The 27,433-nt window shown below is 54.4% G+C and overlaps 7 protein-coding genes across 7 annotated transcripts; 5 read left to right on the top strand and 2 right to left on the bottom strand.

Annotated features, from left to right (window-relative positions):
• Positions 1-6,144: 6,144 nt before the first annotated feature.
• Positions 6,145-6,567, top strand: B0H18DRAFT_849891 (uncharacterized protein; the record flags this gene model as incomplete). Its single annotated transcript, XM_048039595.1, has 1 exon — positions 6,145-6,567. A coding segment is annotated over one exon (423 nt), but the record flags the coding sequence as incomplete, so codon positions are not given.
• A 2,586-nt stretch (positions 6,568-9,153) lies between these two features.
• Positions 9,154-10,675, top strand: B0H18DRAFT_1047965 (uncharacterized protein; the record flags this gene model as incomplete). Its single annotated transcript, XM_048030858.1, has 2 exons — positions 9,154-9,590; positions 9,614-10,675. Coding segments are annotated over 2 exons (1,374 nt in total), but the record flags the coding sequence as incomplete, so codon positions are not given.
• A 533-nt stretch (positions 10,676-11,208) lies between these two features.
• B0H18DRAFT_1047964 (uncharacterized protein) lies at positions 11,209-13,116 on the top strand. The gene is made up of 6 exons (XM_048030857.1): positions 11,209-11,382; positions 11,449-11,522; positions 11,575-11,598; positions 11,651-11,853; positions 11,938-12,741; positions 12,796-13,116. The coding sequence occupies exons 1-6, from the start codon at positions 11,350-11,352 to the stop codon at positions 13,068-13,070; spliced, it is 1,413 nt and encodes a 470-aa protein (XP_047886110.1). The 5' UTR covers positions 11,209-11,349; the 3' UTR covers positions 13,071-13,116.
• A 3,353-nt stretch (positions 13,117-16,469) lies between these two features.
• B0H18DRAFT_1108614 (uncharacterized protein) lies at positions 16,470-18,183 on the top strand (the record flags this gene model as incomplete). Its single annotated transcript, XM_048032746.1, has 9 exons — positions 16,470-16,785; positions 16,843-17,052; positions 17,230-17,316; positions 17,378-17,431; positions 17,488-17,583; positions 17,644-17,688; positions 17,748-17,798; positions 17,861-17,952; positions 18,076-18,183. The coding sequence occupies 9 exons, from the start codon at positions 16,470-16,472 to the stop codon at positions 18,181-18,183; spliced, it is 1,059 nt and encodes a 352-aa protein (XP_047886109.1).
• Positions 18,184-19,213: 1,030 nt separating this feature from the next.
• B0H18DRAFT_850897 (uncharacterized protein) lies at positions 19,214-19,471 on the bottom strand (the record flags this gene model as incomplete). The annotated part of the gene is made up of 1 exon (XM_048039608.1): positions 19,214-19,471. A coding segment is annotated over one exon (258 nt), but the record flags the coding sequence as incomplete, so codon positions are not given.
• Positions 19,472-20,021: 550 nt separating this feature from the next.
• Positions 20,022-20,994, top strand: B0H18DRAFT_1047961 (uncharacterized protein). The gene is made up of 3 exons (XM_048030856.1): positions 20,022-20,384; positions 20,446-20,810; positions 20,878-20,994. Exons 2-3 carry the CDS (start codon positions 20,621-20,623, stop codon positions 20,970-20,972), a joined length of 285 nt encoding a protein of 94 aa, XP_047886107.1. The 5' UTR covers positions 20,022-20,384; positions 20,446-20,620; the 3' UTR covers positions 20,973-20,994.
• A 368-nt stretch (positions 20,995-21,362) lies between these two features.
• B0H18DRAFT_1126112 (uncharacterized protein) lies at positions 21,363-21,775 on the bottom strand (the record flags this gene model as incomplete). Its single annotated transcript, XM_048035119.1, has 3 exons — positions 21,363-21,404; positions 21,474-21,620; positions 21,680-21,775. 3 exons carry the CDS (start codon positions 21,773-21,775, stop codon positions 21,363-21,365), a joined length of 285 nt encoding a protein of 94 aa, XP_047886106.1.
• Positions 21,776-27,433: the final 5,658 nt, after the last annotated feature.

Raw genomic sequence — 27,433 nt, 5'->3', positions numbered from 1 at the left:
AGGTCGCTAGCAGTGAACAACCAGAGACGCTCCTAGGCAATGTCAACCCGGGCAGACGCCGACGCCGACGCCCAAGCGCATGCGGCGGCAAGAAGGTCCAGGCAGCGAAGGCACGCAAGACTGTCTGATAAGCTACCGAAGCTGGTGCGATAGTCTCGGGCTCTATCATCCTGGCAGAGTTTGAACGCAGCAACCTCTGTTGACGTCAGGTATTGGCCATCGGTATCTCAGCTGCAGCTGCCGATGCTTCAGGAGGATGGACCGGCAATGATGGAGAGCAATTCGCTGTCATCATCGCTGCAGTTTAAGGAGGTTCGTTTGCCGTCGCATGTTTGTGATCTGCCTACGGGAGACTAGCGACTAGCCCATTGCCGTCACCTGTGCTCGAGACCCACACGCCTGTCCCGCTGCCTATGCATGTGGATGATTGTTCGCTGCCGTCGCCGACTCGGATGCCTGCTGAGGACTCGGCCGCGATCGTGGAAGCCCAAGCAGGACCAGTCACCATCGGTGTACTCACGACCTTATTTCGTTCTCCTCCGGCGACCTCGCCGACGGTCGGCAAGAGTCTTAGAGAACGTATATTTGTCCCAAGCGGAAGTCTAGGCACCCTCTGAGGATGGCGGCTGTGGGAGCTGCTGTGGCCGCCGCCGCCGTCGTCAAGCAGATTCTCTCCAGAAAGTCACCTGTCCGCACATTATTCAGTGGTACCTACTCGATACTAACGGTACAGCCGGAGTGCATTTCGACCATTGCAAACGGTAGAGCCGCCTCCGGCCGGAGCTGTGATTTCCTTGTTGCAAACAGGCCGGCCGGACTGGTTTCAAACAAGCCGGCCGAGCGTATCTCAAACCAGTTCAAACAGTCCGGCCGGTGTATCCCTAGGGCACCTATTTTCTGTCTGAACAGGGGGCCATTTAGTGTCTTGCTGGCAACGGACCGGCCGGGCAATAAGGGGTTTTAATTGTAACAGATCAACCGGGATACTCTTTCTCCTATGGTAACGAACCGGCCGGGAAATGGGATCCTTCATTTGTAATGGGCCGGCCGGAGTGCATAGTTCACCAGTTGCAATGGGCCGGCCGGAGCACATGCTCCCTGGCTGATAACAGACCGGCCGGGTTGCATCATCTCTAGCTGGCAACGGAGCGGCCGGACCATTTTTCCACATTGATAGCAGGCTAGCCAGGCCATATAATCTAGCACTCCACACTGGTAACGGTCCGGCCGGGCAGTGGCACCATCCATTGGTAACGGTCCGGCCGGGCAACAGTATTGTGACCCAGTATTGGCTGGGCCAGTCAACAATAGACCATACTCCCTTAGAACAGCCTACTAGTAGCATGTATTATATGTCCACAGTGCATGCCCTATCACATTGCCTGAGCTGTTAGCTCACTGGCCAGCCATGCAAACACTGGCCGAGGGCATTCAAAAACCTTCGGCCTATTGTATTATGATACAGAGTGTGATTTGAATGATTGTATATGTAAGACCATCACTAATGGAGCCCAACATAGTGTTCCCACATTTTAAAGGGGCTTAGTGAAGCTGCCACCAGCCAAATTAAATGGCCGGACATCTCAAAACATCGGCCGGGCATTTTAGTTCATTGGCCGAAGCTTTTAATTCATTGGCCGAAGCTTTTTATTCATTGACCGAAGCTTTTCCTTCATTGGCCGAAGCTTTTTCTCACTGGCCGAAGCTTTTTCTCACTGGCCGAAGCTTTGGATTGACCGGCCGAAGCTTCTACTTCACCGGCTGGCGAAAACAAAAATGGCCGGCTGGTGGGCAGAACCGGCCAGGCTGTTGAATTACTATATGTGGAAATGTGGTATTGTCTGGGAGCCCTTCATTCGCAGAGTCTAGTATTGATTTCCTAGTGTTCAAAGGTACATAGTTAGGCCAGGATATGCAAGACAAGATTTACTACTCACAGGCTTCTTTGCAAAACATGTTATTCAATTCCTGAAGCCAATATTCTTTGCCCACACTGTTTGAAAATCTAGAATGTGTTATCACAATGCATAGAGTAGATCCCCAAAAGGAATAGTCTTATTCTATGAAGCTGAATGCAGGACAACAAATAAGGGGTATACAGGTATGGTATACATGTTGACTTCCTGCAGCTAATGTTCTTTCCAAACAGTGTTTTACCATCTAGAATAGTTCATTGACCCACAAGGAATCAGTCCTCCAAAGGAATAGTCTTATTCACACAAGCTGAAGGCAGCACAGAGTTAAGGTGAGGGTGGGTATATGGGTATACATGTTATACTGTGTTCACATCCTGAAGCCAATATGCTTTGCCCACAAGGTTTGGCAATCAAGAATGGCACAGAAACATCTACCCACTGTTGGTAATGGTCCGGCCGGCCAATCCTCATAGGAGATGGTCCGGCCTGTGCATGATCCCCTTAACTCTGTACCACATTCAGCTCATGTGAATAAGACTATTCCTTTGGACGACTCACTCCTTGTGTGTAATGAACCATTCTAGATTGTGAAACTGTGTTTGGAATGTAGATTGGCTGCAGGAAGTCAACATTGTTTGACATGTATACTATACCTTACCCCTTATCTCATGTTCTGCATTCAGCTTCGAAGAATAAGACTATTCCTTTTGGGGATCTACTCTATGCATTGAAATAACACATTCTAGATAGTCAAACAGTGTGGGCAAAGAATATTGGCTTCAGCAGTTGAATAACATGTTTTGCAAAGAAGCCTGTGAGTAAATCTTGTCTCGCATATCCTGGCCTAACTATGTACCTTTGAACACTAGGAAATCAATACTAGACTCTATGAATGAAGGGCTCCCAGACAATACCACATTTCCACATATAGTAATTCAACAGCCCGGCCGGTTCTGCCCACCGGCCGGCCATTTTTGCGCACTGGCCGGCCATTTTTTGCCGAGCACCGGCTGTTTTCGCCGGCCGGTGAAGTAGAAGCTTTGGCCGGTCAATCCAAAGCTTCGGCCGGTGAAGAAAAGCTTCGGCCAATGAAGTAAAAGCTTCGGCCAATGAAGTAAAAGCTTCGGCCAGTGAATTCAAAGCTTCGGCCAATGAACTAAAATGCCTGGCCAATGTTTTGAAATGTCCGGCCTATTGATTTGGCCCTGTAGGGACAACCTGGCTAATTTGATGGCCAGTAAAGCAAAAACCTGGGTGAGTGAAATCTCTGGCCAGTTAATTTGGCCAGCCAGTGGGGCTGTTTTGTGTTTTACAGCTTCACTAGGCATCCCTAAGTCATGGGAAAATTATGCTGTGATCTACTAATGATGGTATACCCCATAGGTGCATAATACATATAGTATTTCAATAGCCCCCAGGGGGCTGTGACCGGCCGGACCGTTTGAAGCAGGACAACTCCTGCCCGGCCGGCCTGTTCGTGGAGTCAGTTTGTTTAGGCTGGCCAACCCATTCTGGACCAGATAGACTTCACTCCGGCTGGTCCGCTTGCAATGAAGGGATTTTATCCTGGCCGGAACATTTGAAGTGGTGGGGCCTGAGTCTGGCCGCTCTGTTTGCAACGTGGACCGGCCGGCCGCTCCGTTGCATGTGCTAACCCTGCCCTCCACCCGGCCTGTTTGCAGTGATGTTGTATGGGTCCGGCCGGACCGTTGCCTATACAGCCGGACTGTTTACAACAGGTACATTACCCTGGCCAAAAGCCCGGCCGGCCTGTTGCAAGCGGTGCATTGTTGCTAACGGTAGACCCGGACTACTCCGGCCGGAGGCGGCTCTACCGTTTGCAACGGTCAAAATGCACTCCGGCTGTACCGTTAACAGCGAGGTTTTCCACTGAATGGGCTCCTGTCCGGAAGTCCGCGCGGCTTTCGGAACCTAACACGATGGACTCGAGTGGGACTCGAGCTTCATGCGGTCTTGTGAACAAAGTTGTCCCAGCTATACGGCGATGCTGAGCGCTGAATGACGAAAAGATAGCATCAACATACCAGGTGATTCGAGAGCAGAGAAAGCGGAACTTGCGACACACGTTCTCCGGAGCTATGTCAATCTCAAATATACGTCCATGGTCCTTAGTGTTGACTCCGACGAGCACACACTCTGATGCCAAGTTACGAATCATCGTGGCAAGGCACCCACCTGCCGAGCTTGAGCATGTCATTCGGGAGAGCGAGGACATGAGTAGCAACTCTAGCGTTGATGAGAGTAACCTATTTGTCTTCGGGATATTGGGAGAGGCTTGCCATCAGCGTACATACTATCATGATGGTCCCGCGGGTAGTAAACAGATCTAGTTGAGGTGCCAGCGGTCGGAAAGGAATTTTGATTGTAGCCATGCTCAAGCTCAAGGTCGGCAAGACCGTCATCGTGAGGCCTTGAGGAGGCAGTCGTATAACAAAGTAAATGATACATGTTGGAGGAGAGCATGACGCCGAACGAACGACTGCGATCGGCGATCCGAGTCCGATCTTCGGCGCCCTCTCGACCTCTCTCGACTCTCGAGCTCTGAGTCGTGCGTTCTCAAAAACTCTTTTCGGTCAGCAACGGAGACTACTTATGCGCTCTCGCGGCCTCTGGGTCTCTCAAATCTGGCACCGATTGGTGCATGCTACCTTGCATACATGCTCAGGAGTCCCAGGAATTCCTAGTATACGCCCCATAGGTCTTTTACTCGTCACTGCTCGCCGGCATACCCTGGCAGCGACCCCAACGCTCAAAGGCGTCCCGCCCTTCCGAGTCGCCGAGCGGTACTTTGTCGAAGCATGGGAACGATGAGACACATGCAAGGCTGGCAGATGTGTGGTTAGAGACCACTACGGCCTAGGCGGGCGTGGACATGTACATCAAGTTGTTGGTACGTCCTGAGCATGCTATCAGACCTCGAGTTCATGTCTGTCTTGCTCTTGCCACGAGTAAAGAGTCCACACTACATCGACCGCGATAGACACCTGCGCTGAGATGCTTCATGTTCCTTTGTCGAACGCTGGCCGCACAGCGAAGCTGCGCCGTAACAAGCCTAACAGCGGACTTGGGCGCAAGCTCGCGGAGAGCCCGCTGGGAGGCAGTTCAAGTACCGCCAGCTCTATGCCTTCTTGGTTGAGCGTCCGTCTCAACGCGGCGCTTACATCTGTTCCAGAGAACAGCGCCGCATCTCTACTGCTGTGATCCACCCTTCAGATGCGGTCTCTCACAGCGCCATTCGTGGGTTTCTCCTACAGCAAGACCTAAAAAAACACCGGAGTTACGTAGAAAGGTTGTTCCTTGTCGAATCATGTTTTCAGTCCACTAATTCGTGAATCACAGGCAATACGGGATGTGTAATAGTGTACGTGTCATTCAATAACATCTCGGTTTGCGTGGAGGGGGATCCTCTAAAAGAAACCTCGCAGTGAGAGGTTCCGAGTTCTCGGAGGATAGTCCCAGTATAGACTCAATGCCAAATGATCTGACAACATTCTGACGTTATCTGGGTCTTGCCTCCGTTTTAGCCTGCGAAGATGAACTCGTACAGCTGAACTCAGTATAGCTGCTTTTCGCTGTGGTCCACTCCTCATCTCCTCTCTCCAGTTCTAGACAAGGTTATGTCGCTCTATTCAATAAGTTCTGTTCTGTGGTCGGCAACACGCAGGCCGAGACGCACGCGCGTTCAGAACGCAATGATGCGGTCAACGGTGCGTCCTTATCCAGTGGCCCATTGTGTACTTCAATTCATGTGCACGTCCACACTCGCCGCCACAGTATCAACACCTGCTCAAGCGTGAGTGAATCATCTGTATGTTCCGTCCTGCGCCGGCAGAACCAAAGATATAAAGGGACCTACCAAGCTCTCGATGCTCCACTCGACACCGTGACACTGCCCAGATGCCGCCCCATACTGGGAGCCAAGGCCACCATCGACCAGCTGATGCTCAGCCTCACTCGTGCGTCGACAATGACCACTCCTAGATTGCGATTTGCTTATCTCCCTTTCACTCAGCAGCGTAGAGAGATTGTCGACCACAGGGGAGGCGGCCGCTAAATTGAATGATGTGCCCAAGTATGACACATTATTGTTATGTTGATGTCTCTGTACTGACGCAATTCCAGGATGGCCCCTGCAAATGCAGTTGCGGACTCGGACATGCTCCAAACAAGCAACCCTACTCCGAAGAAAGATGCACACACGCCCATCTTCGGCCTACTTGTTGCTATCGACGAGTACCAGAGCAACGACATCCGAAACCTCAGAGGCTGCGTCAACGATGCGAATGACTTCGCCGACTTCCTCACGGTCACGCTTGGCGTCCCTAGTGGACAGATCGTTCAGCTCAGTAATGAACAGGCAACACGTCGAGCCATCCTCCACACGTTCGAGAGCCATCTCATCAATAATTCTAACATCAAGGAAGGCGATGCGATAGTGTTCTTCTTTGCTGGCCATGGTTCCCAGGTCCAAGCACCTGAGGGCTGGATTTCTCCCAATAACAAGATCGAGACGATTTTACCGTGCGATGTCCTCACAGTGGACAGCAGCGAGGAGTATATCAACGGCATCCCTGATCGAACATTCGGAGGGTTGATACAACAGTTGGCAGATACAAAGGGGAACAATATTGTACGTTCGTCTCGTTCCTTGCGTCAAACTTGCTACATACTGACACGATCGTGGCTCATTTTCGCGATCAGCTCGCAATTTTTGATTCCTGTCACTCGGGGGGTGTGGTGCGAGGCGACGACTCGGACGGTGCATCGCGCGCTGTCGACCCTGAAGTCTTTTCCCCTTATCCCATGCCAGCGACCCTTGATCAAGACATCTGGTCCCGGAGACCTGGCATGAACCGTGATGCGAAGATGGTTGTGCCCGAGGGTCTCAAGCATGAAGTGATGGCGTCGCACGTCCTCTTGGCGGCCTGTCGGGACAACGAGAAGGCGCGCGAGAATCCTGTCACTGACCACACAGGCACCCGGCGTCCCCGCGGGCTTTTCACGCTGTACCTGCTCGCGACATTGCGGGAGGGATATGCGCGGAAGGAACTGTTGCGCCAGCTCACCTACGCGCGTCTCATAGACCGCCTGTCGGGCCCGGGACTCAAGGAGCTCAGCGGAGCTCCTGGTATGAAGGAGCAGCATCCTGTGTGCGAGGGGTCGCACAAGCATCGCCAGTTGTTCAGCCAGAGCGAGCTCAGGGGCGAGGCGACTTCATTCCGCATCCGTCGCGACTCCGACAGCGTCTTACACATTTGCGCGGGTCTCATCCACGGAGTGGTGACTGGCACGAGTTTCACCGTGCTGAGACCCGGTGTCCCCGGCTACAATAATACCACGGTTCTCATTGCGGACAAGGTCAATGCCCTTCATTGTACGGTGCTCAATACCTCCGACCTCATCGACGTGGACCGTGACAACCTTGATGATTTCAGGGCTGAGGTCGACCTCTGGAACTCACAGCCGATGAAGGTTTGCACTGAGGAGACCCTCCTTTCGACACAGAGTCAATTCAAATATGTCAAGGTGACTACCAAAAAAGACTGCGACGTCTCGCTAGATAAGTGCGAAGGTGGTTGGGCCTTGGAGCGGTTCGACCCGTTGACGCTCCAGTACGCACAATCACAGATAGTCCTGTCCGGAGTTGGCACCCCGGACGACATCCTCGGGGCCGTGGCGCGTTGGAACTTCCACCTTTATCGTTTCAACGAGCCGACGTCCGACTCCCCTGATGACCTCCGAACCCTCCGACCCGAAGTACAGCTGCGTACCCTCAAGGTTGATTCAGGTAGTAACGCGCTGTATCCATCTCTCATACCGGATGGGGAAGTCTTCTTTGCTCACCCAAAGGAGGAGGAGGCCCAGCCCAACCCGACTTCAACATACTGGGTCCCTGAGGCGGTGAAGCAGGCGCGGATCGATGCCCGTGATCTGTCAAAATATTATGGCCTGACATTGCTCAACTCCTCCGACTTTGACCTGTGGCCTTACGTCTTTTACTTTGATCCCTCACAATATGCCACGCAGGTGAGGACTCAATCAATACATTATAGGGCATACATGATGATTGAGCTGATCGCGTCGCACTGGATAGTGCTGGTACAGACCACCCAGCAAAGAAGGACATCCTCCGCTACCTAAGAAGAGCAATGACCAGCCTGGCCAGCTCACTATCGGCTACGGTGGTTCCGGGACTGAGCCCTTCGGATTCTCGCTTCCTGAAGGTGCTCGTGAGGATACAGGGTTCCTGAAGATATTCGTCTCGACTTCATATGTCGACATGGGTGGTGTAGAGCAACATGCTTTGGGTACACGAGGGGCATGCATCAAGCCTCGCCCAATCAACGATGGCTGGTATTCTTCGGTGTATGTTCTGACAATCTTCAGAGCTACGTAGTTGATCGCTCTGCGCTGTATCAGTGCCGTAGCATGTCATGATAGGCTCGCGTGTCTTAGCATTCGAATCGGTAGTCACAGATCCTCTCCTGACTGTATGTACAGTCCGCGATCATATACGATTTTTCTTTCATTCAAATGGTTGGTTTCTGCAAAGGTGTCGAGTAAGTAAAAGTAAGTTCTTTTCATCACCGAGTGCGACACTAGCTTCACCCGTCAACGAGATCATATTTGGTGTCTGCCTAGTGCCAATAATTGATTTACGTCTCTCAGTTGGAAGTAACTACTAATCAGGAGCAGCTTCTAGTTCAAGTTCAATGGCAGGTTCGAGCAGCAATTGAATGTAAGACTTGTGCTGCACTTACTCAAGGATCGGCGCTTGCCGACATCTAATACGCCACCGTCTTAATCTGGTAATACACCGTCCCTCTTGCTACAGTACATAACCCGGACCGTGACCGTCCTGAGAGGTCGTCGACTCGTCTTCCCAACTGTTGCATGTCTCTTAGGTCTGGAGTCCTCACGCCATCAGCCAACTCTCGTTTTTCTCCCCGATGGAGACTGTTGCTCCTACGCAGACTAGTGAAAGAACGCGCTCTCTGGACACCAACGACGACCTCACAACTGAAGAAGCCATCTCGCGGTCGTCGCTAGGCTCGCCACCCTCAATTGCAGTCTGCAACCTCCCTGAATGCGGTAGCCCTGGCGGCGCTCCAGCACTATCTGTCGATAGCCATGACCCCGCGAACCTTGTTCTGCCGCATCTACCGTCGACTCCTCTGCTCTGGCTACCACTGGCGACGATCTGTCCGCTCGAGACGAACATCTCCCGGAGGCGTCGACGGACGATGCCCCAGTCTCTGAGGGCGATCAACCAGAGACTCCCGTCAAGCCTGGCAGACGCAGACACCCGCGCGCACGCGGCGGTAAGAAGGTCCAGGCAGCGAAGGCACGCAAGATCGCCCGACAAGCTGTTGAAGCTGCTGCTGCTGCCGCCAAACCTGGTACGAACGTCTCGGGCTCTGTCACAGCGGACACGTCGACGGATGCTGGCGAGGTAGAAGCTGAGGAGATCGGTGTACCGCCGGCGACCTCTTTCGACGTACTGGCTATCGTATCTCAACTGCCGTCGCCGGTGCTTCTGGAGGATGGACCATCGGCTCTGGAGCTACAGGAGAGCCGTCTATCGTTGTCATCACTGCAGTCTGAGGAGGCTCGTCCGCCTTCACAGTCGAGGCTTGATGAAGTTTGCTCGCCGTCAACGCTTATGCTCGAGGAAGACCGCACGCTACCCACCCGTCGCCTATGCTTGTAGACGACTCTAGGTCGCCATCGTCGGGTTCTAAGGAAGACCAACAACCATCGGCGCGTGTCCGCGACACCACCTCGTCTGACTCCAGCGACCTCGACAACGGTCAGCAAGTGCACCAGGGGACACAGGTCTGTCCCAAGCGGAAGCCCAGGCACCCTCTGAGGATGGCCGTGAAGGCAGCCGTGGCCGCCGCGGTCGTCAAGCAGTCTCACTCTCTCAGAGCGTCTCGTATTCTGGAATGCAAGAGTCGTTCGACGGCCGATAAGCTCGAGCCGACCGTCGCTAGACTGCTAGACGTCTCGAGCTCTCCATCTTCGTCTCTACCTATCCCTGGACTGGATGCCTCTCCCTACAACAATGCTGCTCAGCCTGTGCCTTCTGCTCCGCAGCCTCATCCGGAGAGCTGTCTGTCTCAGGGAGCCCAACTAGGCTCGGAACACTATGCTCTTCTTCGTACGCTCTTCCCCTGTTCCGAGGCAGCACCGCACGAAGGTCAAGACATCTGCCCCTCTTCACCTCAAGATACACGCTCTGTGTCCTCGGGAACCCTTGTTCCGCATGACCTGGACGTCGATAGCGACACCACGAAGCCGCACAGCCTGGCAGATGACCTCCTCGCGACACAGCGGGAGCTGAAGGGCCTCCGGGACACCGTGTCTTCGCTGCTGGTGCACATGGACATGAGCCTGCGGCAATACCGTGCTTGTGACGTGCGCGGTCCGGCGAGCCTTACGGGGACGTGGACGCCGAAGGCGTCGACGCGAGGTTCAGAGGGCAGGCGGGGCGGGCAGAGCCGCGCGCCGCCGGAGCTTGGCTCGCTGATGGGGGACCTGGAGAAGATCTCCGCGCTCACGGTGCGTTTGGCGGCTGCTGTGCGGTCAGAGTTGGTTTGTGACTCATATTAGGGCGCGTAGGTGGTGGACATTTCACGTAGCAGATCACAAGGACGAACAGTACATAGCTATGCGTTTGACATGGTCTATTAGATAGTATTTTTATCTTCTTCTGGATTTGTTTAGCACAGTGTTATTGTCTGCAAGTTTCCTAACAGGTGTATCATGTTCGACGTTGGGCAGATGCAGCTATTCTCGCTCTCATCCGCTCGCAGAGTTTCATCCGACTTGCATCACTTGGGGAGACGCGATTTGTCACATCCACGTGACATGACGCGTGTCACGTCACGTTCCCCTGCTCGGAGCGATAAATCATAATCGCTCAGAGTCAGCCACGAGTTGACATTACTGCAGTCTGTTCTTTCCCCCAACCTCCCGCCACGTTGCACCATACTTCTACATACATTGGCGCAGCAGCTCCTACGCAGCTCGGATACAAGCCCTGATATTCTACATCTCCTACTTATATTGTAAGACCGTCGTCTCAATCGCAGCGGATTGCGACCGGAGCTAAAGCCTCGCAGGACATACTAGTGCATGCTATCTCCTGACATCTTCAAGTCATGAACTATCGGTGAGTGATGAGACTTCTCGCTGTTGAGACTGGTGGATGACTTTCGATGTCAGCGGCGAAACAGGAGTTACGAGCATGATCTGCTTGTTTATCCATTATAAGGCTGAGAAAGCACGTCAGTTCAATCAATGGAAGGAAGACGCGGAGCGATACCTGGACGCGTTTGTCAATGAAGACCTCAAGGCGCTTGGATTCCCCTCTTGTCACACGTGTGGGTGTACATGGCGCTCCGCCACTATGAGGTGTATGTGGACTGCCAGAGAACACGGTGTGAGTTGTGCGGCTTCTGCTCGTTCTTGATAATGGTTGGGCCTTGACGGCTTTCCTTTTCTTGAGATCTTGGAGGAGGACATATCATCGACGTTCCAGGCCATACGCTTCACCCCGGCGTTGTTGGCGGACCGTTCCATGTGAGTTCTGATACTGTACATGAGGGGCGACGTTCAAACGCATGTGCAACAGATCGCTAATAAGCCTGAGTATCAAGTGAGCAAATCTGCCTAACTGCTTGATTTGTCCAGTAAACATGACAACTTAGCGGTGGACGCCTTCACATCCCTGCTCCAGGCATGAGAGCTCCGGCCGACACCCTCCCTTCATCAGCACAATTCCACAATCAGTCGGCGTACTTTCCTGAAAGCGGCAAGGCCCCAAGAGCCCCGAGGTCGATCGCTCTCGCAAGAGCAGCTGCATCTCCGATTTCCCGCCCTGCCCAGGCTGGCTCAGCCGCATCTCGACAAGGTGAGCTAGTCTCCAAGACACTTGGCTACACATCCTTACTCAATCCTCGACTCACACACGTTTCGGACTTTGCATCGCTGACAGATTCGTATGGCTCAACAATGCCTCGCATTTTTACGAACAAGAAGTTCCCAGTGTCTACTGCATCCCGTAACAACGCCAGGAGTCCGTCTGTCTCCTTCAGCCCATGCTCAACCCCCGAGCCCGCCTCAGCCAACTCGAAGCTCGCCTCGGTAATGCCCTCGTCACACGGAGGCGGCACTCCGATACAATCGGCGAAGAGGACGGTTCCGCCCGCATATACCCAGCAATCGCAAGTTGTGGGTGCGCGGCGACCATCAGAATCATCAGGTACTGCAGTACACGCAAAGTCGGACATTCAGTCTCAGGGAGCGACTCTAGCACAGATGGACGTGGACGTACCACAATCTGTACCGCCTTCCTCCGTAGGGCGTCCAGCTCACGCGGTCCCCGTTCCTCCGACAACAATGTCTGCCAGGCAGACGCATACATCCACCAACATCAAAGTCGAGGAGAAGGTCCATGATTCCGCCCTCCATCCTCCACCCACCGTCTCTACCCAGTCAATTCATCCAACCTCTACGAGCCACGCAACCACGGCTCCGCCATCCTCATCTGCGCACGTTGCGAAGACAAGGTCACATTCTGCTAACGCCGCATTCGACCCGACACCGGATGCAAGTGCAATCGCAGGCCTGACGCGTTCGCTCGAAGATGTAGGGCGAGAGATCACCACTCTGGCCGCACGCGAGAAGGTGGTGGTGCAGCGGCTAGCACACTATGGCGTGCATCCCCCTCCCGATCCCTCGGTGGTATCTTTCCGGGAGGTTGTCGAGGAGCGCAAGGCGACGCAGGACGAGATCTCCGGTAGGTGCGTTTCTCACACTCGGCCAATAACATCGCTAACACGAGACACGGAAGCATTTCGCGCTCAGTTGGAAGCAGAGTCAGAAGCGCGTCGCGCCGCGGAGTCCGCACTACAGGCGGAGCGGCGGCAGCGCGAGCTCGCGGAGGGCGTACTCGCGGACGTGCGCCGCGAATGTACTGCGCCGTTGTGCGGAATTCTAATGAGTGGGTCGAGGCCGACGGCGGGCAGAGGTATGATATTTATTGGTATGTATTTGCTACGATTTCGGACACTGTTCAATGTACACGATCGAGCCCCACGATCCCACACCTTTTCGAAGACACGATAGATTGTGGCGAGTACAATGACAACAATGAAGACAAAACTAGGCTGTGGCGAAGCGCGACACCAGGGATCCCCTAGATTGTATACGACTCCGTAGCTCGCCTACGCACCCCGTCGCGATGCCCTACTCGCTGAACCTCCTGACCTCGAGCTTAGCCCTCTTCTGAGGCGTGCCCACTGAAGCCACAAGTCCATCGAAGATTCAGCTTTCCGAACCGAACGAGTCATGCAACTGAAGACACTCACCGTCACCATCCTCCTCGCAGTCCTCCATCACAGATCCAGGCCGTCCCGGGAGGTATAACGCCCTCCCTGTCCTGGACCCAAAGCTGCGCCCCGCGCTGTTCCTCTGGCTGGAGCCGCTTATAAGGACTCTCAAACTCTGCGTGAACCGTGGGCGGGTCGTGCTACACTTCTGAGGAAGGACTTCGCATTCACGCCGGTCAGGCCGCCAAGGTCTGCTCGTGGAAGCCCAGTCGCGGGGAGATGGCTTCTTCATAGCAGAGGCTCCCTTCGCAAGAGACGCAGAGTCTGTGCCCCTCACCCCCAACCAGTGGCACTCGTCCATCCGTGCTGCGTTTCCCCGCACTTCCAGTTGGGTCCACCCCAGTTACAGGTGCTGGCCTCTGACCTGCAAAGCTCGCAAGGCCACCTCGACGTCAATTCTGGCCTCAGCCTCAGCTGCACCGTCCGCATCCACATCGGTGGCGAGGGCAGCGACGGTAGCAGCAATGATTGTCATTGTGCGCGCCTTGGCCGCCTGGACTTTTTCGCCTCCACGGGCACGCGGGTGCCTGATTCTCTTGCCCTCGGGTGCTGAGTCGATGGAAGCCGCCGGCACCGAGTCGGGCTGTTGTCCATGTTGCTGCTGTTCTTGTGACTGTGTGTCACTATCTCCCTACGTCAATGTCGATGTATCCGGAAGACGTTTCATGCAATCCTGCGGAGTCGTTAGCGCGCCATCGTCAACTTCAAGCTTGACCAGCGCAGACCCAGAATTATCCCAGGAAAGAATGTCATCACGGCCAGAGATGCGGTCGTTTGTTGGCGCTGGGGCTGGTCGTCGACCTTGCTGCATCGGGGACCGCTTCCTCTTCAAGCTTACCGTCGGCAACTCGAGGGCGGTATGAGCTGAAGCTTGGGGGTGTAGGGAAGGATGAGGACCCCGAGCATTCGCTTTCGTGTCTGTTGACGCGTTGATCTGCGCAGCACGCTCGTCGTTGTTCACTTGGAGAGGGTCTGAGAGTACGGAAGCCGGGGTCTCGAGGTCGCAATCGGGGAATCGGGAGCCGCCGTGGTACGTCCGGTAAGTGAATTCGGATTCGTGTCAATTGAGTCTGTGAGCGGGGTGCTATTTTGTGCTGATATCGTTACGGATCTGTGTGGGGTCTCCGCGGAACGGCAGCTGGCAGCGCTGGACTGTACAGACTCTCCGGTCAGCCCCAGTGCGCGAAGTCGATCACTTCCTTGTTCTCCGAGCCCCAGGTCCGAGCTCGAGGGGTGCTGCCCAGTGGCGCAGTGACCGCCGAGTACGGTCGACCGCTTCCGGAGACAGACAGCGGTGTCAACGATCCTGCCCTAGTGACCCCAGCCATGACCCGGAGACTTGTATGACATTTTCCTTGAAGGTTTGGTGAGTAGAGGCACAAGCAGACTGAGATGCGAGCGCCGGTGAGAAGCCGGGTCTCACAGCGGAAGGTAACCGCCTTGTAGGGTCGCACAGTTGGAGGGCTGGACGGCCATTGAGACGCAGAGCAGGCGACGCCTCGGGTCTCGCAATGCGGCTGATAGCGACAATCATGTCAGTGTCGCTGTCATATCGAACTGCATGTGCGGAATCCGTATAGATCGAGTACTCACTAGTCACTGTTGGTCGTGAGCAATATGAGACTTTGAACTCACATTTGTATATCTCTGAGTAGGGCCCGAGAACGCGAGGCCCGTATAACCTTGCTCAGTGCCTGCGAAGCGAGAATGACCTGGAGCGACTGGGGCTTAACACGACATCGGTTCGACAGAGCGCTGTTCAACGTACCGGGAGGATCTCCGCTCCAGGACCACACGAAGCGCATTGCGCTGCACGAAATACAAGGAAGTTCGCGCCAGGCATAGTCATATCAGTTCTCTCAGGTCTTTCAGCACAAAGAGGTCGAGGACATCGCCATTCGATTTAGAGCCACCGTAGACAATCTGCACTCTCAGTTCCTGTGCTACCATTGCGGGCATCTCGAGATATGAAAAAAAAGGCAGCGACAGCCGGCTGTCAATTCCAAGCTCCTGTGAGAGAAGGTGTATGTCAAGACTCGAGACTCGAGGGAGCCCTCAGCCGTGCCACTGCCAGTCGTTCACTGGCTGCCAGACGCGATCACGTGAGCCGCTGGCAGCTTGCCTACGCGCGCCCAGCGCTCGACCGCTGGCAGCTGGCCCATACTTTCGTCTCCATGATAGGTGGCATGCATCACTACACCTTGGACATCAATTACTGCGGAGAGAAGGCAAGGCAGGCTACCTTGCACAAGTCCTCGGGCAGCGTCGAACGCTTTGTGGACCGCGACCTTCAGAGCCTTGGAGTCCCTCACAACTTGAAGGTTGACGTGGTAAGCTTTTGGCGAGGAAGAATCCCGGTAGCGCGATGCAAATGGGATACCGTGGATAGTAGTCATGACAATGTTATGGTATGTCTCAGTCCTTCAAACGAGGTTGCCCCACTAAACTATCTGTAGCGACGAGCCGTCGAACCGTTTCTGCCAAACATATGGCGTACATGGGAAGAGCACGGAGAAATAGACCGCAGGTTGCGTGAACTAGACATGTGGGTGCAGCCAACGTATCGTTTGTGATCACGTTCTCAGGCGAATCATGCAGTGCGGAGGTTACCGCTCATATACAGTAAGCTCCGGTTGCTTTACTCTGTGACCACATGCGCTGACTGAAAGACTGCGCAGGGAAGAGGATGTACCGAGCTCTAGGGCTGCCATGAGATCTTCTGCGCGTGCGCTGTCCCCGCCTCAGCGTCGCCGGTCGTCTAAGCGGCCCCGTTCGCCTGACTGCCGACCCGCCGACCCTCAGCAGAAGCGGTTCCGACCGCCACCTGTCTTTGTGAAGGGGTGTGCGGAAAACGATCCTCCAGTTGCTGGGCCGTCAAGTACCGTCGCGCAGGGACACAGCGGTGATCGTCGGAGTAATGGAGCCTCTAGTTCTCGAGTAAGTTTCGTAGTTCCTCGAGACAGTCATGCTCCTGACGCGAATTGCTAAGCAACCCCAAGGCTTTGGGACCGCGATACAGAACACTCCTAACGCTCCACCCACTCAGACATCGACAGCCACGAGCCCCATACATATGGCCAGGGCCCCCTGCGTAACAGTAAATTCCGAGTCCCGAACGTCAAGAGCCGGGCCTTCTATGCCAAAAGCAGTGACTGTTAAACAGGAACCCAATGATGACGACACACATGCGCTTTTGCACGCGGGCGTGGACACAGCGAGCGACCCGGGGGCGCCCCAGACTCAGGTTAACGAAAGCGCTGGCAGCGACGCCAGTGTAAAGGCGGGCCTGGTGGACACCCTCAAGAGTGCCCTCGCCGCTGCGGTGACTGTGCAGGCGCGAGAGGCGCAGCTTCAAGCGGACGCCACGTTGTACAGAGGCCAAGCTGAGCGGCTGGCGACGCGCGAACGTGCGTTTCAGGAGAGGGAGAATGCGTTCTACGAGCGGGAGAACGGTAGGGCTCTGGCTCAGCTCCCTTCGGGCACAAGTGCTGATCTCCGTTGTTGAGTAGGCTTCCAGGTGCAGGCGGCGCGGAAGGATGCGGAGCTGGCGGACGCGCGGTATCAATGGGCGCAGGAGCGTATCCGGGTACTCGAGGCGAACACAGAGAAGGAGCAGGTCGTGTGTGAGATGCGCAGGGTGCAGGCGCTGCTCGATCAGGAGAAGACGAAGGGAGCGCAGGGTGACGCTGCTGGACGGGCTGCACAGGCAACTATTGCTTGTAAGTGGGTATGCGGTACTGGAGCTGAGTGCCAGCTGACGTGTAGCTGGGCCAGCGCTGCGAGCAGAACGAGATCGGCTTCAGACAGAGTTGCAGACGGCTCGCGATGCTGTTGCATGTACGGGCTATCAGTCTATCAGCGCTCTATCGCGGACTCACTCTTTGCCTTTCTCATAGCGGTGCAGGCAGAACGAAATCTCGTGCATGAGCGAGAGCTCAAGGCCGAAACCGACAGGCGAGAGCGCGCAGAGCGATCGGCACTGGGTGAGTAGCAACGATCATACTTGATTGCACTACGCGTATATTGATCACACAATGCACTTAGAGCTCAGTAAGAAGCTAGTAAGGCTGCAGGTAGAACTGCGGAGCGAGAACACTGGTATGTCGCTCGCACCCGCATGTCCTCTACTCGTGTACTGACGGTGCACCCGATAGCCCTCCGCGAGCAAGTTGAGACGCTGACGAAGGAGCTGGAGGGCGAGCGCGCTGCTGGCTCAACTAGGCGAGACCAGCTAGCGGCGGAGGTTTCATGTGAGTATCAGTCGTCGTTACGGGTTTGATGACAGACTATCCTAACGTAAACATCATAAGCGTTGCGAGTGCAATTGAAAGCTGCCAACGAGAACAAGGCTACAGGTGCGCACCGTGTCGTTGAATGCTGCGAATCTATACTAACGAGTCGTCCCCTTCTACAGAGCTCCGAGAAATATCTGCGTACATGAAGACTTCCCAGGAAAATATACTCGGTGAGTCAAGGTTGCTTGTCATATGACGCAAGTTGGAGACTTACCAACTTTTTTAACTGAAGGTCTCGAGACGCAGCTGCGCACCGAGCGGACTGCACGGGAGGCGGAGGCACGGTGTATCGGCGCGATGACCGCTGACGCTGAGGCGGAACGCGTGCGTCGCGAGCGGTGTGCGCGCTGTCGGGTTCGGAGCAGTGTTCCTTTGACGGGGTGAGATACGTGCTGCTGTTGCCGTGATGGATTGTTTCTTTGCAAATTATGTCGTTTTGGGTCTCAGGTCGCGACACTTGATATACTCGTGCAAACGCAGATAACTGGTGGGCTGTCTGGGCCGCTAGAACTTCGAGCGAACAAGGCACATGAGCAAGAGTGTGCATTGCAATAGTATCGCGGGCGTAGTACAAGACCGACAGAACCTAGCAGACCCGAACGAACGGACAACGCGTGGTAATCTGGTATACGAATGCCCATATAATGAGGAAAATGACATTCTGTGGGTCCCCTGCCTGTCGCCTACGGCTACGATGCAATGATCTAGAATCTCGCAAACCGAGCTCTCGAATCATGAATAGAGACTGTCCCTATTCGCGGACACGCCGACTCCGCTCGGGGGGTATCTTGGACGCATGTACGCCTGATCGTTGCTCCCGCCCTTGGAACTGCGGGCCCGTGCGGGACGGGCGAAGTCTCGCAGTCTCCCGCGTATGAAACGGCGCCCTGCTCTGCGCTGTTGAACATGGGATCGGCTATAGCTAAGTGAGATAGATACTCGGTGCCTCGGATACGATGATGACTCACACCTTCTTAGATAGAGAGACTTTGACAGGAAATGTTGACTATCCCACGTTTGACCCATGGTTTCAGGAAGTCGCAAAGCAGCGAATGTGACTCTTCGACAATCGTATCTGCCAGCGCCCCGTCAAGCCACTTTGGAATTGCAATAGACCACTTCGCCTTGACTTCAAGAAGCGAGTCAAAACACGGTCGAACCATGACGTCGTGCAGATCCTGCCAGTCGAGTGTCTCGGCAAGTTTGCGGACGCTCGTCGTCCTGGTATTATGGGCGGGAATCGAGCAACTAAGTGTTATCTGCTGCAACTGATGGGACTGCACAGTAGAGAGTGCTTTGCGTGACTCCTCTTTAAGTAGGGACCAGCTCGACTGGTACTCTTCATCGAGCAGATCCATATTCAGGTGCAAGCATTGCAACGCAGTGTTGTATTTAACATTCGCGACGAATCCTTTCTATAACGTGTATTGATGTCAGATGTTCGATCGAACAACGCAGAGTACGAATTGTGTGACAGACCAAGGTTTGATATGGAGACCCGAGTGAGGGATTGTCCAGCGGCTCTAAGGAGGCCAATTACGCTTTTGTTGCCGATGCCCTGTGTCACGGTGTGGCACATCTGCTTGTGGCGCTTCAAGGATTCCAGCCTGCTGAAAACCACTCCACAGTACTCGCAAATACATGCACCGAGGTGCAGGTGAACTGTTGAAATATGCCGCGCATAGTGGACGGCGTCTACGGCCTGGCCACACTCGCCTGTGCCGTTATTCCAGCCGCACCGAATGAGGTCACTGTTGCCATTACACTGAGACACGTCCGCATGGTACTCCGTGAGATGTCGCCTGATTCCACCAACGCCGGTCTCATCAAGGGGGATACCGCACTTCCTGTGCAAGCGGACAGTAGGACCCAGGCTGAAAAGTTATGGTCATTTCTTGTACTGTAGTAGTGCGCACCAAGTCAAAGGGGAGGACGTACTGAGCTGAGGGTCTCCGAGCACTAGGCAAAGCAGTAGGATCAGGCTCTAAATCGATCTGACGCAGGCTTGCACAGATGCCAGAGCGTTTGAGCCAATCAATGATGACGCTAGACATAGACTTGGGGTTATCGGCTTCAGGATCGAAAGTGATGCTGAGTCGTTGAAGCTGAACTCGATTTTATGACTTGCACCGAAATCTTCGAACGTCTGCATCGCTAGCGAAATGCAGCAGAGTGAATCTGCCATCACGTAGAGTGATGTCTTCGAGCTTCGTGAGAGCGGAGATGATCCGCTGTAGCTCCGAGATGCTATTCAAGTGGAATGCGGATAAGTGCAATGACTGCAGAGTTCTGAACTCGGCCAGGGCGGGAAAGAATGATTGCGTCATAGCAGGATGTAGACCCGCGTCAATCTGCAGATGCTGCAAGCTAGGCATCACAGTACAGAAAACGAGCGGTAGTACATGGAGGAAGGGGATCAAAACGTCTCGATGCGAGGCGGTCAGACGAGATGAATCGCAGTCGGAGACGCTCAGACAACGCGTGGTCGCGAGCCATTCTTTGATGTGTGCAGACGCGTGCAACCGCTCCGTCAACATGTTGAAGCTCTTCCGGCTGCGGACCTCGACAGTAGAGTAGATGAATGGGTTGGCGAGTGCGTGCCACGCCCTGCAGACCAACGCAGCGGTGGGCAGCGCGCGATATAGCATACAAGCGATGATGTCGTTGAAAATTTCGACTGGGATGCGATGAGGAAGCACGGGTGGCAGGGTACCAGTCAACGGGAGGTGACCACTCGCGTGTACAGTCTGAAAGACCTAGTGCGCGCACGTCAGACGGGATAAGACAACATATAACCCAATAGGGAATGACAAGTACCTGCGAGGAACTGTCTATCACCGTCAGACAACGATGTGAAAACGGTGAGACGATATTGCGCAGTGGAAGTACGAGGAACAGACGGGACAGATATGACGGAGAGGAGGAGGAGGATGGGAGGAAGAGGTAAAGGGGAGAAGAGCCTAGGACCAGTAAAGTTTTGGGAAGGTTCTGCATGAGGCAGACGCATGTCCAGACTGGTGTATTAATCGTGTCCCGAGTAACCGCAAACCTGTGCCACGTAGTCTCTGTCAAGCTCCGCAGCCTACCCTTGAGCTACTATAGCTATGTCCTCCATGAAGGCCGAGATATGGATTATAAGCACCGCGGGCGACTCCCCACTAGCAGCTTGGGCGACATTAGGCCTGCACGACGCCCAACTTGCAAGTCAGATCCAGATGTTCGCCGCGGCACGACGATGCCACGGCTCACCGACTGAGGGTACTCCGTCCTATCCGACCGATTTGTCTCTTTGTGTATCACTGGACTGCATGTTCGCATTGAGTTGGCAAGATACTATATGTTAGCGAGTGGCAGTGACTCGGAGGCAACGGACCAACGAGTCTCGGGCGCCAGGCTGCGTGGGCGTCGTCCGTCACGCCGATCAGGATCAAACACTCTTAGTTTGGCAAGTGTTGCGGTTTCGTCGGCCATTGTTCCATTGAACGCTGAGTCGGGTGTATGGGCTTCGAAACATCTTTCATCCAGTAGAAGTGACCGATAACATCGTGCATATTCTGTATAAACCTAAGGGACAAGACACAACTATTGAACTACGTCGCGTCACGGCTCGTTCGAACACTGGCACCGATACTCGGGATAGACCACCAAACTTGCGCCACAAACATCCCTTCCACACCCGTACACAACGACCAGATACAATAGCCAGAGTCACGGTAGCACCATGGCGCATGCTATCAGACGGTGATCGGAGCGCAGCCAATGGAGATGAGATTGCCCTGTGAATCCATTCAAATTGTCCGTCAGTCCCCACGACGCGTAGTCCAGGAGCATCAAAAGAAACTTACAAAGCCATTCTCATCGCAGCACACAGGGGAGTAGCTGCAGGACTGCCCGACAGTCAGAGGGCTGCAGCCGATCCCGATGACGTTCGAGATGTCCTCCACAACAACGCCGATGACCGCAAGCGCGGCGGCACCCGCAACGGACCCAGCCTGGATAGGGATTCGTGCGTGAGTACATCGCATACGCTATAGTACTGGTGCATTCTTACAGTCGTGGTGGTCTCACAGCATTGCGCGCCGCCGGCGACGTTGCACTGGCTGATGGTGGTGGCCGTCGGCGCAGCGGTGTCGGTGATAGAGCCCATTCAGCTGTCTCATGGATGACCATGGTACAGCCGACGTGCAGTCTCGTGGAATGGGATGGGATGGGCCGACCTCGGCCGACCACAACCGTCTCATGGAAGGTGATTGAGTCGGCCGAGCACAAGGCGGGCAAGGCGGCACAAGGCGGGCAAGGCGGTGCGTGGGATGATTGGCTGACCCAGACATTCTCGCCCAGCCGACCATTCTGTCTCGCCCAAGACGATGCACTATCCGACTCTCGGCTGCAAAGCTTTTGCAGCCGACCACCGTCTTGATCCAGCCGACCTTCTTGTCTCGCCCAAGACGATGCACTATCCGACTCTCGGCTGCAAAGCTTTTGCAGCCGACCACCGTCTTGATCCAGCCGACCTTCTTGTCTCGCCCAAGACGATGCACTATCCGACTCTCGGCTGGAGAAAATCTGTAGCCGACCACAGTCTGGATTCAGCCGACTGTCTTGTCTCACCCAAGACAATGCATGAGCCGAGCATCAGCTGAGGTATCTTTCCTGGCCGATATCCGTCTTGACTCAGCCAACCTTCTTGGACCTTCTTGACCTTCTTGACCTTCTTACTCACTAAGACCTTTTTGACCCAAGGTAACTAATGGTTGGCTCATCTTCGTCAATACCAACGTGTTAAGGAGGTATCTAGGCGGGCAAATGCCAATGATGTTTCAAGGCGGAAAGTGTCAAGGAGGATGTCAAGATGGCGAGCATATTGAAGAAGCCTTCTTGGAGGTATCAAGACGGACAATGTCAAGACGGACAATGTCAAGACGGACAATGTCAAGACGGACAATGTCAAGACGGACATTTTAAGACAGACATGTTAAGACGGACATGTTAAGACGGACATGTTAAGACGGACATGTTAAGACGGACATGTTAAGACGGACATGTTAAGACGGACATGTCAAGACGGGCATGTCAAGACGGGCATGTCAAGACGGGCATGTCAAGACGGACTGGTCAAGAAGCCTCCTTGACACTCACTGTCTTGATAACCTCCTTGACATTATCGGATGTCCACCTTGACAAGACGGACAAGGCGGAGAGTATGCATCTTGATTCTCGACTCAACTTGAATGGTATGTACGTGCAACACTGTATGCTGTTTGCTCATTGGTTTGGGGCCAATGGTGTGGATGTATTATTGAACATGTCCTATAAGTTTGTACTGGGTCTATATGACTCTATAGACAGTCTTTATGGTGGGTATATCAGCAAATAGAGATGCAACGGCAAGACATTGAGGTAACCCTTGTTCTGTCAGAGACTTAGAGTGATTCATGAGCAATTGACAATGATGATACTTCGCTGATCTACTGAATTTGCTGTGGAACTATAGTAGTAGATTAGGCAAGCCACTCACGTAGGCCATTAGCCTCATTGTTGTATATGTAAAGAGCACTTTGACTTTGTGTAATCTCAGCTCATATGAGAAGAGGATCTTCGGATATGTTTCAAAAATGCTGTGTTGTTTGGAGATATTGAGAGGCATGTGGATTAGTTCTCAGCTTCTGCAAGACAATTGTCACAATCAAATGCATACAGGAGTTGTATTCATGCTGTGCCTATGGTATATGTTGCTGCTGGCAATTCCACGAAGCAATCTGGCAATGTTATAGCTTGAGATAGCTAAGAAGGTTATACATGGAGAGCATGTCTTAGACAAATGCATCCCACGGTTCAATTCTCACAGAATTGTATACTGGCCATGTACTACATATATTTATGCTTGGTACAAAGTCTCATAGCATATGGCAGCACAGAGGGGAAGTTATAATGAGAACAAGACCATCCCGGGCGACTCGGGGACATGACCGAGGCAATGTGCGAGGGCAAATCACTGGAGAGAGTTCACATATTTAATGAGCACTCTCTGGCTGCATACTCGTTGTCCGCTCCTTCATACTTCTATACCACTGAATCATAACAAGGATTGTACTGAACATATGATTATGGTATTTCGAAGTAGTAGTAGTCTCACCCATGCTCCCTCTCGTCCAAGATATTGATTATCGTTACTAGTATTATATACCTAACTTCACAGACAATGCATCTCAGTCTCATTTGCCTTCACACTCATTTTCAAGAGACTGAGTTCCTCATACACTGGCTTGCTACATGTTCGAACTCGAGAAACAGGTCGGCGAGTGTGTGAGATGGTGGGCAAACAAGACGGCAGGCAACGCGAACGGCCAATGTACAAGACGGTGGGTGAGCGGAACAGCAAGTCGAGCCATGTGGGAGATGGCAGGCAAGACAGTAGGATAGGAGAGATGAGCAGGACACTGGTTGGTGGGTAATATGGTAGATAGGCAAGTAGATAGGCAACACGGTAGACAAAACCGTGACAGTAGGTGGGTAGGCGAGACGGCGAACAGGTAAGACAGTAGGCCAACGAAATCGGCGACAGACAGACGGAAACGGGCAGATGAGAGCCTCCTGGGGTAGCGAGAATGTCGAGCAAGGGCGTATGCATGGAGTGGGGATGTAGAGAGGACGAGGCCGGGGTGCGTCGCGCGATTGTGTGAAGAAGGGTGGAGGGCGACAGGCGGGGGTAATTACCGCAGTCAGCCCTTCTCATTTCTCCTCTCTGTCGACCTTCCTGCTCCTCTCCTTGCGGTGACTCGTCCTTGTGTTAGTTGGGGCCTCCTTGGGGTGCCTTGAAGCATGCATCGACATGCCGTACGAGGCACGGGCTCACGTACGAGGCGCGGGCTCACGGACGAGCGAGCGATCATGTGGACGATCGGGTTGATGAGTGAGTGGCCAGTGGGCTGAGCAGAAGAGAGCGCGGGCGACAGTGGAGAGCGTGGGCGAGAGGGTGTAGGCGGGGCGTGAGCGAGAGGGCGTGAGCAAGAGCGCACGGGCGAGAGGAACAAGGAGCGCGTGGGCGAGACAGCACATGGGCAAAACGGCACCACGGGTGAGACGACAGGCGGGTGAGACGATGGGCAAAATGACGGGCGAGACGCAGGCGAGCAAGACGGCCGGCAGGCAGCAGGAGTACAATATCAAGAGCAAGCAAGACGGCGGGCGCGAGACGGAGGTGGGACAGAGAGATGCCGAGCGTATGAATCGGTGGGCCTGCGAGACGGTGGGCCTGCGAGAAGGTGGGCCTGCGAGAAGGTGGGCCTGCAAGACGGCGGGCCTGCGAGAAGGTGGGCCTGCGAGACGGTGGGCCTGCGAGACGGCGGGGGGCCTGCGAGACGGCGGAGGCGTGTGATGGGGATAGCGTGACGAGATGGAGGGCAAGGGCGTGTAAGACGGCAGGCTCGTAAGACGGCAGGCTCGTAAGACGGCAGGCTCGTAAGACGGCAGGCTCGTAAGACGTCGGGCGTGTAAGATGGCTGGTGAGACGGTAGACGGCGGGCGTGTAAAACGGCAGGTGAGACGGTAGACGGGCAAGACGGTGCAGTGCGAGCAGGACAGCAGGTGTGTGACTAGACAGGGTATGCAGGCAAGACGGTATGCGGGCAAGACGATATGCAACAAGACGGCGTGTGACATGGTGGACAGGCGACCTGGTGAATGAGAGGGCAAGGTGGCGCGTACGCAGGCGAGTATGTAGACGGGTGGCGGCGGCGTATAACCAGACGACGCGGAGCCGGGCTGTCTGCAAGGCGAGCAGCACACGCAATGTTCTTCGCATTCATCACGCAGGCTCCTATGAGGCAGGTATCAGCATAGATACATTGAATGGGAGCGTACCTGCATGTTCTGAGCTTTATGATGCTCCGCCTCGGTACACCCTTTCTTCCTCTCCATTGCAACACTCACGTTCCGATGCTCGTTTCCGAGTTGAGGCCTAGTGGTCTTGCCACAGGAGGGTTTGTTGAGGCCTTGAGGGTCGTATGGCCAGGCTGTGCGTCAAGAGGATCGCCCACATTGAACGTTGAAGTTTCCGAGCAAGTCAGTAAGTGAACGCGTCCGAACGCGCGCCTGATCGCCGGACGCGCTGCAGCACGGCGCGTCACGTTCAGGCATTCACCAACGCGAACCGATACCTGAACTGCGCCAGCCGACGCTTTGAGTATAGAAGTAGAGCCCATCCGACCATTCTGCCAGCGCGTCGCATTACAATCGGGCATTCACCAGCAAGCCGCCGTCTTAGCTGCGGCAGCCACTACCAGCATCGGACAGCGCGGACGCGTCACGGCCGGGCAATCACCAGCAAGACGACGCCTTGACTGTGCCATCCGACGGCGCTTTGAGCACGCAAGAAGAGCTCAGCCGACCATTCATTTATTGATTACAATCACCAGTGCAGTAAGTACTGTATACATCCCGCCCAGGTAAATACATCATACACTTACTATGTCGGCTGTACGATCTTCATCGTACAAGCCGACGCGTCGGCCGCTGTCGGCTCATATGATGGTGTTCCGCGAGACTGCGCGTCGGCTGTAGGATGAGGATCGGTGAGAAAGCGCTGCTTGGTGTGGGTGATAGTCGTCGTGGGCTGCTCCCAAGGCTTCGCAACCACGACGAGGGCGAGGGAACAGGCGAGGAGCATACGAGTAAATGCGAACATGATTGCAGGGAAGCAGGTTAACAAGCGAGGTTTGCTAGTTGGACTTGAGTGTAGTTCCTTCGATGAGGCTGGAACTGGAGAATCGCTGAGGGACGGCTTGCCTTCTTATATACTGACCAAGTGTCGAAAGAGCGCGCACTATGTAGCATGTGGAGATCCATTCAGCAACACCGAATGTACGATCAGTGACAACGGTGTTGTCTCTAGACGTCGCCGCAGCCTGCCGTGACACTCCTGCTGCAGGGTCCAGCTCCAACGGCGTAGCACGTCAGGTACAGTCGCGGTGCAAATATTACGACAAAGCACTTTCTGGTCGTAAGCGACGGGAAGGGAACACGAACGTGGGTGGCAAGTTCATCGCGACTGCTTCCAAGTAGACCGATGGAAGTCAAACAGGGCTGTTAGATGACGGCCCTCAGAGTTATGACATTGAATAATGTATTGCTTGAGCCTCACTCACTGAAGTGATACACGCATGGCTTCATATCGTGCCTGAGTAACAGTAAGCAATGGTTTTGTCGCTCGCCCTCAACAATAAAACTCACGACGACCACGCTTCCGCTTTGCTTAGCTGATTAATCGCCGAAATAACGATCCGTAATAGCACAACGGCGATGTTGAGGGCGCTTGCATACACCTACGCGCCCCGAACTTAACCTACGTCCAGGCCGGTAGGAACATACGAGAGCCCAGACCCACGCGCTGACAGTCAAACTGCCTTCCCGGATGGAACACGTCCCTGCACAGAATAAACGGGCCACGGGTCGGGTGACAGGAGAACGAGCCTCCGTCAAATCGTGAAGCGCTGTGCCTTGCTACCATCCACGCCGTGTGTTCATCTGGCAACACTTGCGGCGGGCGGTGCTCACCGGGCCTGTATGGAAGCAATATTTACGTGTTGACACGCCGCCCCATACACTCTTATGTGGTTCAATGGTTCCCACTCCACGATGAGTCCGTTCGATGCATAACCACTCGACCCTGTGTCTCTGGTGGTACCTGGCTGTTGAACGTGACATCTAGACTGAGGTGAACCTACCCGGCTCAGCCGCATTGAGCCCCAAGTCGCCGTCGCTGTGGCCGAAAGCCACGGACGTTCTCGAAGGCGCACTGCGTCGT

Source organism: Fomitopsis serialis, assembly GCF_022376445.1.
Source record: "Fomitopsis serialis strain Sig1Antser10 chromosome Unknown B0H18scaffold_182, whole genome shotgun sequence".
Taxonomy (NCBI): domain Eukaryota; kingdom Fungi; phylum Basidiomycota; class Agaricomycetes; order Polyporales; family Fomitopsidaceae; genus Fomitopsis; species Fomitopsis serialis.
This window is presented reverse-complemented; position numbering and strand designations above follow the sequence as displayed.

Bases quoted from the DNA above. Each gene is read 5' to 3' on its own strand.
- B0H18DRAFT_1047964 (XM_048030857.1), top strand. From the start codon at position 11,350: ATGAGGTGTATGTGGACTGCCAGAGAACACGGT. The intron at 11,599-11,650 runs GTGAGCAAATCT...ATGACAACTTAG, and splicing joins CTAATAAGCCTGAGTATCAA to CGGTGGACGCCTTCACATCC. The intron at 11,854-11,937 runs GTGAGCTAGTCT...CATCGCTGACAG, and splicing joins CTCAGCCGCATCTCGACAAG to ATTCGTATGGCTCAACAATG.
- B0H18DRAFT_1047961 (XM_048030856.1), top strand. From the start codon at position 20,621: ATGAGGCAGACGCATGTCCAGACTGGTGTATTAATCGTGTCCCGAGTA. The intron at 20,811-20,877 runs CTGCACGACGCC...GCCACGGCTCAC, and splicing joins CAGCTTGGGCGACATTAGGC to CGACTGAGGGTACTCCGTCC.